Source organism: Penicillium digitatum, chromosome 5 (genome assembly GCF_016767815.1).
Source record: "Penicillium digitatum chromosome 5, complete sequence".
Classification (NCBI taxonomy): domain Eukaryota; kingdom Fungi; phylum Ascomycota; class Eurotiomycetes; order Eurotiales; family Aspergillaceae; genus Penicillium; species Penicillium digitatum.
This window is the reverse complement of record NC_089388.1, coordinates 1,347,997-1,360,826: the sequence shown is the minus strand read 5'-3', so window position 1 is coordinate 1,360,826 and position 12,830 is coordinate 1,347,997. Positions and strand designations below refer to the sequence as shown.

General features: G+C 49.2%; 6 protein-coding genes across 6 annotated transcripts; 5 read left to right on the top strand and 1 right to left on the bottom strand.

The window, feature by feature from the left end:
- Nucleotides 1-649: 649 nt before the first annotated feature.
- Pdw03_1685 (Nuclear pore assembly and biogenesis protein, APQ12) lies at nucleotides 650-1,193 on the top strand (the record flags this gene model as incomplete). The annotated part of the gene is made up of 2 exons (XM_014681102.2): nucleotides 650-665; nucleotides 754-1,193. 2 exons carry the CDS (start codon nucleotides 650-652, stop codon nucleotides 1,191-1,193), a joined length of 456 nt encoding a protein of 151 aa, XP_014536588.2.
- A 631-nt stretch (nucleotides 1,194-1,824) lies between these two features.
- On the bottom strand, nucleotides 1,825-2,694 carry Pdw03_1684 (GPN-loop GTPase 3; the record flags this gene model as incomplete). The annotated part of the gene is made up of 1 exon (XM_014681103.1): nucleotides 1,825-2,694. One exon carries the CDS (start codon nucleotides 2,692-2,694, stop codon nucleotides 1,825-1,827), a length of 870 nt encoding a protein of 289 aa, XP_014536589.1.
- A 378-nt stretch (nucleotides 2,695-3,072) lies between these two features.
- On the top strand, nucleotides 3,073-4,385 carry Pdw03_1683 (S-adenosylmethionine synthase; the record flags this gene model as incomplete). Its single annotated transcript, XM_014681104.1, has 3 exons — nucleotides 3,073-3,149; nucleotides 3,244-3,329; nucleotides 3,385-4,385. The coding sequence occupies 3 exons, from the start codon at nucleotides 3,073-3,075 to the stop codon at nucleotides 4,383-4,385; spliced, it is 1,164 nt and encodes a 387-aa protein (XP_014536590.1).
- Nucleotides 4,386-5,161: 776 nt separating this feature from the next.
- Pdw03_1682 (DNA replication regulator Sld3) lies at nucleotides 5,162-8,229 on the top strand (the record flags this gene model as incomplete). Its single annotated transcript, XM_014681105.1, has 3 exons — nucleotides 5,162-5,326; nucleotides 5,402-6,145; nucleotides 6,196-8,229. 3 exons carry the CDS (start codon nucleotides 5,162-5,164, stop codon nucleotides 8,227-8,229), a joined length of 2,943 nt encoding a protein of 980 aa, XP_014536591.1.
- Nucleotides 8,230-9,276: 1,047 nt separating this feature from the next.
- On the top strand, nucleotides 9,277-10,492 carry Pdw03_1681 (UPF0658 Golgi apparatus membrane protein C23H3.04; the record flags this gene model as incomplete). The annotated part of the gene is made up of 4 exons (XM_014681106.1): nucleotides 9,277-9,407; nucleotides 9,474-9,906; nucleotides 9,962-10,156; nucleotides 10,214-10,492. 4 exons carry the CDS (start codon nucleotides 9,277-9,279, stop codon nucleotides 10,490-10,492), a joined length of 1,038 nt encoding a protein of 345 aa, XP_014536592.1.
- A 1,373-nt stretch (nucleotides 10,493-11,865) lies between these two features.
- On the top strand, nucleotides 11,866-12,359 carry Pdw03_1680 (uncharacterized protein; the record flags this gene model as incomplete). Its single annotated transcript, XM_014681107.2, has 4 exons — nucleotides 11,866-11,955; nucleotides 12,052-12,177; nucleotides 12,245-12,259; nucleotides 12,315-12,359. 4 exons carry the CDS (start codon nucleotides 11,866-11,868, stop codon nucleotides 12,357-12,359), a joined length of 276 nt encoding a protein of 91 aa, XP_014536593.2.
- Between the last annotated feature and the right edge of the window lie 471 nt (nucleotides 12,360-12,830).

Below are 12,830 nucleotides of genomic sequence, written 5' to 3'. Positions count from 1 at the left end.
GCCCTTGTATATAGAAACCATCCCAACTTGGGAAAATATCTAATCTACTTTGTAGTATCAGTTACTATCAATCTGATATTTGTAAAATGTATCGAGATCAGCAGAGAGTGAGGTATAAATGAGACTGCCATCTAAGTAGAAGATCCCTTCACATGCGACGTTTGTTTTGTTTGCATCCTCTTATCATCCTGGTGCCACGCCGCTGCTGCGTGAATGTCACCTTTGCTTCTTGACCTGCTCATCATTGATCGCATCGGAAAACATACATTTGGAAACAAGCTCTCCTAGTCTCCGCTTCAACTGACGCCTTGCATATCCCACGAAATCCCTCCTTGGCCTGGTCGCCTTGCTCAACTGCTACCCCAGAGCGAGCTCCAGCACGAGAGCAAACAAAGCGCTCTCGAGTCAAAAAGCCCACACCCTGAACATTCAAAGCAAGGGTATTTTTTCCCCCGCCCCACACTAGCGACCCCCTCGCACACATCCATTTTCAAGGGTCAAAAAGACCCAAAGGTCTCAAAGAAAGCGCCGGTGAGATCCCAAAGAAACCACGGACCTGACACGCGAGGGACCGCTCTCCCTCTCTCTATCCTCCTGTGTCTTCCTCGTCGACCATTTCAACAATCAACTATTCAAAGATACAGCGACCATGGACTTCCTTCCAGGTACGTACCTCACCTCCCATCTAGCCACATAGATACAAATCCTACAACGCGAAGTCCTAGAGGCTGATCAATAATCCTACGGACACAGAAAACCTCCAAACAGTCCTCCAAAATCCTGCATTTACCTACCTCCAAACCACAACACAAGATCAACTCATAACAAAACTCTCGCACCTCCGCACAATGGTGCTTCAACCATACCTCATCGAGCCCCTCTCGAGCGTCCTCGCCTCCTACTCCTCCTCCATGCCAGACCTGCTCTCAATTTTCCTCCTCGCCATCATCATCATCGTCTCCCTCAAGGTTCTCGAATACGCCTATCGCGTGGTCATGTTCTGGGTCATGCTCGCTTTCAGGCTTGCCTTCTGGGGCTCGATTCTCGGTCTCGGCTGGTATATCTACAGTGTTGGCATTGAGAATGCGGGCAGGGATTTCGGGTGGCTTTATGGTGTGATATATGGGTTTGTGGACGATTTTCAGGAAAAGAGTAAGATCGCTGCGGCGGCTTATGCGGGGAATCCAAAGTAAAGTGGCTTGGTTTGGCTCATTGGGTGTGATTGTGTAATGGGAATTGAGGATTTTGGCCTGTTGTTCAAAATCATCGGCTGTTTTAATGTCTTCCTTCGCGGCTGTGTGCCTGTTTGGGGGTATATGATGAAAATGTGCAATGGGTGTGCCTGTTTTTTCACTTCGCTCTGCTGAATTAATTGGTCTAGCGATTGACAGGTTGTCAAGGAGTTTTAGACAACAAGTATTCATGAATTGATTTTGATTTCATCATGGTTTCATTATGGTTTCTATTAACTGAGGATTGGACCGAATTTCCTTTGCAGTGTAGAAAGCTCTCAGCGCTGACTCCGGTAGCTTCAGTCATATTTGTGTCGCAAATATGGTCGATTCCAGACGTCGAAGGAGCTCCAATTGCTGTGTAATGCGGCGCGACAAGCATATTGGATCGTGTTTCCAATATCATAAGATCAGCCGTATATTAGCAACTTGAGATAAAAAAAATGCGATTTATCTCAGACTGCTCTGCTACCGGGGCTCTAATTTGCTGCATGGGGGTGGCATTGGGTGAAGCGGTCGGTCATGGAGGGTCCTGAGTATGCAGGGAATTTGCCGCAAATCACAGCGCGGCATGAATCACGTGTGATATCCCTCAATCCTCATAGTTCACCTCGACTGCATCCTTGGGCTCTCTCGGTTCCTGGGCCTCATGGTACTGGATTGCATCGTCGATGTGGCTCACAATCGCCGCGACGCTGTCCTCATCCGATACATCCAGTTGCAGGAACGAAACCAAACTGAAATCGTCAATCAGTTGTCCGACAGCCCGGTTGAGCTGCTTGAAAGATCCGCCGCTCATCAAGGATTCCGCGGCCATGGGGTTGGCACTTGCGGTGAGATCGTCTTCTTCTTTCTCTTGTAGCAGTTGCACATCCACGTTGGTAAACCGCTTCAATTCCCGGCGTGTCACCATATCCCGAACTTGGTCCATCTTGCTAAGAATATTGACGTGCGGCATCTCCATCATCAGCATGGCGGACATGGCACTGAGGGTGCCGGCGAAGAATTTTGCTTTGTCGATGACGAAGGTGCTTTCGAGGAGGTAGGCGGCGCACATGTTGATGTTTAGCGGGCCTTGTCGGGAGAGGAAAGTTGTGAGAGTTGGTAAAAGAGGAATGTGTGTGTAGAGCTCGATTTGACCGGGCATATCGAAGATGATCAAGTACTCTTCACTCAAGGGCTCCAGTGCCTCTGATAAGAATTCGAGGTTTTGAAGGAGGAACTCGAAGCAGTAGATAAGACCGCCATTTGGTCCCAGACCCATCTCTTCCATCACATCTTCCAAAGTGATCAGGTCGCGAATGTCGAGATCTGGTTCGTAGGCAAATGTCTCAGCGGCGGGGTCAAGGTTCACGTAGAAACAGCTACGGCGAGTGGCTTGAAGGTGTTGGATTACCGCATTGCTGAAGGTAGTTTTGCCTGCCCCCGCAGGGCCCATTACCAGAACACCAAATTTGGACATGGTTGTATATTGAATAAAAAGCTACAAAAAGAGTACAAAAAGAAATTCATCATGGACGTTCTATCTTATCGCGAGAAAATTGCGGGTTGATCTGCCCTCAGTCACCGCCCCCAGAATTGCGCGATCACCGGCTGACATACCGCATACGAAGTATAACGAGGGTACTTCGGGAATACCTACTCAATTCACGCTAGCACTGTGTTTTCTGAGGTACTGCCTGTGTACTCCGTAACTCGGAGAGAGAGAAAAAAAATTAGGAAAGCCCCACTAATTTCCCCTCCCCGAGAGAGATCTTCCTTCCTTTTCTCTCATCTCTTCACTCTTCTTTTCCCCCCCCATTTTTCGTTCTTTTTCCGTTGTAATTCACACACCGTCACAATGGGTTCTGTTCCAAACAGCGGCACTTTTCTTTTCACTTCTGAGTCTGTCGGCGAGGGTCACCCCGATAAGATTGCGTGAGTTACACCCGCAAAACCTCTCATTTCTACCAGAATTGAATTTGATGGGTTTTGCACCAACTCCAATTGTCTATTTACTAATTTACCATAGTGACCAGGTTTCCGATGCCATTCTTGATGCCTGCCTTGCTGAGGATCCCCTCTCCAAGGTCGCTTGCGAGACTGCCACCAAGACCGGTAGGTTGACCAATTGATCACATCTGGCCAGATCTCAATCTGACATGTACACTAGGTATGATTATGGTCTTCGGTGAGATTACTACCAAGGCCCATCTGGACTACCAGAAGATCATTCGTGGCGCTATCAAAGATATCGGCTATGATGCTTCCGAGAAGGGTTTCGATTACAAGACCTGCAATGTCTTGGTTGCCATTGAGCAGCAATCACCCGATATTGCCCAGGGTCTCCACTACGATGAGGCTCTTGAGAAGCTCGGTGCCGGTGACCAGGGTATCATGTTCGGCTATGCCACCGACGAGACCCCTGAGCTTCTGCCCTTGACTGTCCTCCTCTCTCACAAGCTTAACGCTGCCATGAAGGCCGCCCGTAATGATGGCTCCATCCCCTGGTTGCTCCCCGATACCAAGACCCAGGTCACCATTGAGTACGCCCACGATAACGGTGCTGTCAAGCCTCTGCGCGTCGACACAGTCGTCGTCTCCGCTCAGCACAGCGAGGATGTCTCCACTGAGGAGCTCCGCGCCACCATCAAGGAGAAGATTGTTCGCAAGGTCATCCCTGCCGAGCTCCTCGATGACCGCACTGTCTACCACATTCAGCCTTCCGGCCGCTTCGTTATCGGTGGTCCTCAGGGTGATGCCGGTCTCACTGGCCGTAAGATCATCGTCGACACCTACGGTGGCTGGGGTGCTCACGGTGGTGGTGCTTTCTCCGGAAAGGACTACTCCAAGGTCGATCGTTCTGCCGCCTACGTTGCGCGCTGGATTGCCAAGTCTCTGGTCAACGCCAAGCTTGCTCGCCGCGCCCTCGTCCAGCTCTCCTACGCCATTGGTGTCGCCGAGCCTCTCTCCATCTTCGTTGAGAGCTACGGTACTTCCTCCAAGACCTCCGATGAGCTGGTCCAGATTATCCGCAACAACTTCGATCTCCGTCCCGGTGTTATCGTGAAGGACCTTGACCTGGCCAAGCCTATCTACTACCAGACCGCCAAGAACGGCCACTTTACCAACCAGGAGTTCTCCTGGGAGTCACCCCGTGCCCTCAAGTTCTAAGCGGGCTCTGCTTGATCCGGTGACTCCGGACGATTTTTGACGACTGTGATGATTTGCTTTGTTTTCAACAACTCAAAGCACGGATGAGCATAGATTTTTAAAAAAAACCCTCTAAAAAACCAAAAGTTGGTTTCCCTTTGGAGACCGACTTCTCTTGTTTCATTATCTGCATGGTCGCGCAAATGACGGGCCTTTTGGCGAAGACAATATTCAACATGATACCACTTTTCATCGGCTGGGGAAGGAAGTTTTTGGCGTTTTTCTGGAGCGACAGTCTTCAACATCACTGTCCATGGTACCTACGAGGAGACTTTGGTCCTGCTTCCACGCTGGATCGTACTCTATCGGTTTCGAGAGAACCTGCACGGTGCTCTCTGTGAGAGTGCCTGGGGGGGTTCTTTTTGTTCTTGGTCCTGGGCCTGCTAATCTAACACTAGTGATAGATTCATAATATTCTTCATTTTTTTCACATGGTGTTTTTCATAGTATACTGCGTACTGCTCCGTAGTTTAGGTGTTTTCAAAGTTCTCAATCTTTCAGGTAATTGCAAAATTTGGGTGAAAAACTTGCCAGCATGAACAATTTCGTTGACATCAATTAACGTGTCTTACATTGGTCCAGGCGGAGTGCGTCCCGACGCGCGACGCCAAACCCGCCACGATTCGATCGCGATTTGGCGACACCTGCACAACAAACCTCATTGCTTTGTTAGTTTAGCATAAGACTCAGCTCTTGTATTTAAATTACAGGATGCACACAATTTTCTAGACGCGACCATGGCTTCGTGTATAGTCCCCAACATCCTAGATCCGCTCAGTTCATCCGCGTTGAACAAACTCCACGAGCCGACCCCTCCACCCATAAAGAAGCGAAAAATAGGCGATCAAGAGGAGCCAAACGAGGCTGCGGGACAGCTTGCTACCTTTTCTATCGTCATAAGAGTGAGTCGCGCTTAAAATTGGCCCAGCATACGCTCAATTCATTGGTTTCTGTTGCTCACTCTGCAACTTGTGTAGGCTCACTCGGCGTCTTTATCTGATGAACCCTTAATCCTTGAACCAATCACTGCCATCCCCCGCACAAGGCTGCCCCTCTCGTGGCTTGATGACACGCCTGCTTCCCGATCCGATGAGCAACCGGGGGGCCTTTTCACCGCGGACATCCCTACGCTGGAAGTTGACCTGCGCGCAAAGGTGGAACCAACTGTCCTTGCTGTGCGCCTTGTACCCAATGGTGGGCTCTACATTATCGAGAGGGTGAAGAGAGGCATATACTCGCTCTCCAAGCTTGCCCGATGGGTGCACGAGGACAATCTCATTGTTGCCGCCACGGGGTGGCATGGAACGGATGCGGCGGAGGTGGATGGCGTGTCTGTCGATAAGACCGATACTATTCCCGATGGTTTTAATTGGTGGCAGGTCGCTCAGATCGATGAGCCTCTCTCCGATATTGAGATGGGTGAAGAGTCTGCTGGACTGGATATTGCGGTTGTCTTTGGTCTGTCTGAGTCGGACCTCGAAAAGATCGAGACATCATTTGTGGATGTTATAGAGCACCAGAGTCATTCTCTTGCTCCGTCGCAGGGTTTTGTTGCCGATGAGGGGGGTTCTTTCTTACTTCCTGAATCTCAGGGCTTGGGGGATATCTCTGCGGTTATGGATATTGGTGTCGATTCCAATGTCGTAAATGTACAACAATCTCCCGAGGAGTTGCTGGACGGGATGAGGGATCACTATATGCAGGCTCTCTACGTCTCAAAGGTGATATGCTCTACTCGACATGGAAGGGTTACCCGACTGACATGTTCTAGACTTCTGTGGCGTACTTTGCGAAGGGCCCGTTGACACGCTGCCGAACCGCATTCCAGGCTCGTGACTCGGAACGGCCTCATGGGTCAACAGAGCTGATTGACTCCTACCGCGAGGCTATCCTGGCCACCAAGAAAATGGACCTCAAATACAGAGAAACGTTGCCATCGACAATTCGTGATGCAGTTCTTGCGCTTTCTGATGATGGCACGAAATCTAAGAAGCGAAAGAGTAAGAAAAAGAAGATGGGCAGGAACGGTCTTTACCCAGAGGAGGAAGTTTTCGTCCACAGGTGGTGGAAGGACAGAATCTTAAATGAGTCTTCTGCGCAGGAATCATCCCGTGAAGCAGAGTCTAAGAGACAGATTTCGGACCTCCGGTTACGCGAGACACAATTGCAGATCCTGTTGATTTTGGAGGTCATGGTGTTGGAAATGGCCATTGCTTCGGCAGAGAAAAACAGCACTAACAAGGAGAAAGATGTAAATGGGGAGCAAGGTACGTCGAAGAAAGCCAAGCCCAAGAAGCCCACAGATTTGAATGTGCTCCTTGAACTTCACCTCGATCGGATGTGTATTTGGCACGCTGTGACAATGGAAGAAACGTCTGCCGCTGATACAGCAAAGACTTCTTCTTTCAGTGGCAACCATCTTTCAGGCAAGAAAGTCGAGAGCGATGCGGTGCGTGACTTCTGCACAGAAGTCATCATTCCATTCTATGCTGCGCGTCTCCCGGACAAATGCAAGTTGATCACCCGCAAATTCGGCGTGTCTGGCGGTATCTCCTCAGCTGCTAAGAAGACACAATCTTCGAGTAAATCACACCGCGTGGAACCTGGAGTTGAAGTCAAGCGACAGCAGCCTGCGCCGAAGCCTCGACGCACATTGCAGCGAGTACTTACAGACGATAAAGCGGCAGCGTCCCTTGCTCGGCACCCAGGACTGGCTCGATCTAACACTGCGCCGAGCCAGCATACTGCAAAGTGCGATATTGAGCCCTTGCTTCCCACTGTTCTAAGTGGCAGTGTTCGGGGTGGTATTCAGAAAGCCAAACGCACAGAAAACCGCGAGGTTGATCTCAACGCCGTAGCACGACAGCATGAGGCCAAATTGAGAAAGGTCCAAATGTTGGCCAACCAGAAGAAAGAGCTTGAAGCTGCTATTCACGCTCTTCGGAAGCCGAACAGAGAGCTCGTCTCCAAGGATCTGGCAGATGATGCGTCGAAACGGGTTACAAGCGGCGGAGGCAGTTCAAGAAAGTCCAGAAACCCCGTGCGCAATCCGTTTGGCGAAGGCGTTCAGGTCATGGCGACTCCTCGAGGCAATCGAAGGAAGGACGCGGTGGTTGGGCTACCACCGCTCCCTCGTAGTCTGGCCCCGTCTCGGTCCTTTGCCGGTGTGGAAAATTCTCCTTTTGGCGAGTCTCCCACCGCGATCCCGTCTGCAAGTCGACGGGCGATCTCTTTCTCGGGCGCCGACTCCGACCCTTTCGATTCTCATGACAATCTACGCGATAGACGAAGTCCACGATCAAGTCAGCCGAACGGAACTATTCAAGAAACTCCAACTAGGCCATCTTCTAAACTTTTCCAGAGTGATACTGTAGCTGCCCGTCGGCCATCGTCCTCCACTGGCAAAGGCCTGTTCAGGGTGCCCAACCTCCCAGCGCCTCGCTCATCCACACAACCAATGGTCCCAGGTTCCCCCGTCCATTCAAACCCTAGGAACATTTCGGCAGTCACGGAAAACTTGTCGGCATCTCGACCTTTCAGTCAGTCTCTCAACTTTGCTCGCACGTCGGCAGTCATGGAGACGCCGCCCAAAAAACAGGTGCCGCAGAGTATATCTACTCCCACTGCTGTGCCATTTTCTCTATCGCTTGATTCCCTGGCCACCGATTATCCTCGCGCTCACTCCCCGTCTGCTGTCATTGGAACCCCCGTCAAAGGCGCCGCAGCTGTGCCTGTGACGCCCGAGAAAACACAGTCCAAGTCGATATACGAGCAGCTGGGCTGGGACGACGAGATGGAATTCTAATTTCCTACTTTCCGGTGCATCCATGCCCGAATGCACATCGTCCTGATGTGTCATGCAATTATGCGGAGTTTTTCTATGCTGGTTCTGTTCTCATTTGTGTTCTTTCGCGGTTCTTTGTTGTTTCATTTGTCCTGGTGCTCGAACACACCGGGTCGGAGTCTGAGTCGAGTAACGCACAAGCCGTGCATTTTTGAGTGCTTTTTGGATATATCCCCATCACTGTATTATCTTAACATCCTCGTCCTTATAAGTATCAAATACATTCTATGCATCATTTAAACATTCCGTACTATTGTCCAGTGGGCATAATTCCCACGTGATCACTTCCTTTTTGAGGTAAAATTAAAGTGAGACACTACCACATAAACTTCCAGGGGAACCTGGATTTTGGTGTCTCACATCTCAGGGTTCTGGTCTAGAATTGTACATCTTGGCCAACTGCATCTTGGCCCATGTCTTAGATTGTACGAATTTAGAAGGCTTTTCCATGTTGCCATTCACATTGAAAGAGACGCACATCTGATCACATGTTTTAATCCTCCATATCTATCCTCTGGCTCTAATACCAATAAAGGGGTAATATCGAAAATTCAATGTCCAAGAAGGCCAAAAGACTACCCCCCCCCCCCCCCCCCCAAAAGCCCCCCAAGTCCGTGCAAATGGCCAACTTTTCTTGTGCCATCGACACCTAACAAGTTTGTTTAATTCACGGTGGAAGTCAATTGCGACTCCTCCGTAGAGCGCCACTAGATCGACCTTGGCTTGATCTAATGAGGCAATGCGACAGGCCTTACGTGGTCACCCTGGTCGCCCCACTGCGAGTCGTTTTCGGTATGGTCTTGAGTGTGTACTCCGTATGCTGTGCTGAAACTCCTGAAAAGGGAAAATAGTCTAGCCTGTACACTTTATTTTACTTCCACATTCGCCTCAATCTTGATATGATATCTGAGCCTATCCAAACTTTTTCAATACAAATCCGATGATGCTAACGAAAAACGCACCAAGGAATCAGCGATCTGCACAAATTCAGTGCCACTCAATCCGGTCATGAGCGAACAACACCATCACAAGGCTCCGAACCACAGCCGACCTCTACTATACATCCCCGATACATTATGGACGCGATCATTTGCAGTAACCGTGATTACAGAGACTGTTCTCACAGTGGTGATTGAAAGGTAGGGGGCCCGACCCCGAATATCAGTACTTTTTTTTTACAGACTTGGAACTTATGGGGAAATTAGCTGGATTCTCATGCGCCTACGGGACGATCTCGAAGACCACAGCAAAACAGGTGGACAACTGCGCCTTCAGTCATTCCTAGGCCTATACATTTTCGCTCTGCTATACGAACTGGCTCTGTCATATGACGCACTGCGCCGGAGAAACACAATCCAGCTGGTTGGACTCTGCATCTGTAATCAAGGCCTGTTCGCATATGGCCTTCTCCAGATGCGGGAGATCAAGGACAGAATCTCCAGCTTGAGCAGTAAGAACCTCAGCGACCGTCTGCAGGACTTTTATAAGATCGAGCTCATTCTTGTCCCGGTCTTTTTGGGTGCTGGAACTATGTGCATGAGCTTTTTTACGTGGAAATTGCGCGGCGAATTTTCATGGTCTATATACAAGAATATCAGTGCAGATTTGCAGATGAAGCGCCGATACTTTGTATATCAGGTTTGTCGCGACGGTGCTGATAACATCCTTTATTGACTGATCTAATGCCTTCCAGGTGTACATCGCTCTCCTTAAATTCGATTTCTTTTTCGTATTCGGAACTCAGCTCCAAATCATTCTTGTGGTCTTCCGAGCCCAAGACGTCAATTTTATCCTCAATTCCTCCGTGATCCCAGTCACGATAACGACCTTGGTCCTCTCAGCTCAATTTTGCAAGCGTGAAATGAAAAAATCTCTCATGCTCATGATGGTGAGGATACTCGAGTGTGAAGCAACGTCCGCCCTGAAAACTAACCAATCACTTCAGTTCTTTATGCTTCTTTTGATTGGATTCCTTATCGTCACTCTCCTTCGAATTTACAGCGGCGCGGAGAGCTTTGATTTCAGCTCTTTCCGGGTGTCCCTGACGTTATTCGCTGGTGTATCAGTGCTGTTGATGATTCTCACATTCGTCATCTCCGTGATGTGTATTCTTAATTTCAATAAAGGATTGAAGGATCACGTCTACCAACCTAAAAAGGGGAAAACGTCTGTTTCGTTGGAGCTCCAATCCCAAGAGACACCTACGCGGTTCTTGTTGAACTAAATGTTGACTCTACGACTTACTGTCCTTTTCTTTTACTTTGCGTGTTACATCCTAACTATTCTTCTATGTATATATAGACTTGAACTACAAATTTGGTGACTCAACTACCGACTTGATTTCCTCTTTCCGTTTCTGTCCTCGACTCTTGCTGCTTTTGGATCACCGAGAATTCCGAACACATCCCTGAGGTCCAAGTATCAGGGAACCCTGTTTTGACATCGCAGCAATAGACTAGTGTGATATAGGGCTGACGCTCCCTCTGTTAATTTACACTCGAGCTGTATTGCCCTCATCCAAAGCGTTCATCAATTTCTCTCCGTCCGCTTTCCTCAACGGAAGCAATGGCTTTCGCGAGGCAATCCCATACCCATACAACCTATTCAATGCAAATTCTACCTACGATCAACCTGAATCTCATGAGAATTGTTTAGGGATATACTAACTCATGGCCTGTATACCACCTGGGACCGCAGCAGCATCAGCCCGAGCAAGAATTCCTTGGATCTTTTTTCACTTCCTTGTGCACCAGAGTCGATCATGAAGAGCTCTTTGGGTTAGATCGCTAATTTGAATCCAGAAATTCTGCAGCTAACATTTTTGAAAGCGGTCTGTCAAACGGGACATCCACGATTTACTCGTCTGATCATTTCCCTTTCCGCTACGACCACCCTCGCGGAAATCCCTCCGGTGCGTTGGAGCACGAAGCAAGTATAGTGGGGAAGAAGCCATGTAGCGGAAATGAGCTACACTATTTGATGAAACGGAAAAGGGGAGCATTCTGTTTTATTCCAAGCGGGACTCCGGGCGTTGAAACGCGCCTGCCGTTACTCCATTTGGGGGGGGGGGGGGGGGGGGCTTGGCTAGTGGTCGCACTACGCCGCAGAGATTTGTTAGAGTTGACATCTACAAACCCAGCCAAATTGGTAATAAGTTGTCTTCTCTTTTACCTCCTTTAGCTAATGCTGACATGATGATAGTACGGCCTATATCCTATGACGGGGGCGTTGATGCCCAGATCAGATGCTGACTTTGTGATAGCAAGTCATGAATGCTGGTGTCAAAACGGCTGCCCCATGACTTTATGGAAATGTCGAAAGTCTAGTGGCACCCAGAGAAGACATCCTCGCCATTTCATCTCACTACTTCTAAGCTATATCACAACTTCGACTGTGAATGCCACAATCCAATGATGTACAGTAGTTTAGGCCCTCCTTCTGACCCTTTACAGAGTGAGGTTCTTGAAGGCTCCTCGGCCCTAATCCGTACCCCATTTGAAAGAAGACTTTCAAGGAAGTTCTACGTATCCCTGAGCCATTTTCTGCAATGCGACTTTTTCAGAAGGTGTCTTTTCTGAATTCCAGTAGCACGGAACGATGTCCTTCAATACCAACTGGCCAGACCATGACAGTTCAAATGATGAGCGCCCCGCCAAGACCTGTCAAAGTGCCCGAGCTTGTCTACAGGTGAGTACTGCAAATTGATATTGAGTGCCTCGTTGTTGAGCACGAGTAAGCCATCTTTGTCAAGATGGTCGCGTTTCCGAAGCTAATTTCATCCAGTCTCTGGCATTCCCGAAAACTCATATCCCTGGCTATGTTTGGACCTCTGCTTCCTCCCGAAACGGCAGCCAAGCCACCGGCCTACCACTGTCTCGTGCAAACAGCACCAGACTGACGAAAAACATTGTACCTGCCGGCACATGCCAAAGGGATCGAAGAGAGCCAACTGCCAATTTGTGACTTGATCGAACAGTGTATACAGTCAACAGTGAGTTTGCAGTCATTCATGTTCTGCCAATCTCTAGGGCTAACTGGCGCTGTAGGTCTACAGCATCAGGACACTTCAACTTCACCAGGCACTGGGCTAGTCCTGATGAGAAACATCACATGACCCGACCGGACTGAAATCTACTTGGCCGATACAGAGGAAGCATGGTGTAGCTCCCGAAGTAGTGTACTTGAGCTCACTATTTCTAAAGCTGCCATCGGTGTCATGTGCAAAAGATCAAATTCTCCGGAGAAAAGCCGTGCCACAAATGCCGAGTTGCAGGCTATGAAGCGCAGTGCAGATGTGCGACCCGAGATCGCAAAATACGAGTGGATAAAAGGGGTTCACCTTCCTTGGTCGCTAATCTTTAAATACGCAACTAACTTCAAGAACGTGTAGTTATTTGGAGCAGCTTCTAAAAGATAGCCAAGAGCTACATGACCGACGAAACCGTTTAACCCAAGAAAGCCGCTCAAACAGACAAGAGCAGAGCTCTGGTCCCCCAGCAGGTCTGTGGGGATGCTGCCACTGAGAACATGGAGCCCCTGGTACAGAGTGAATTGCTTAGTGA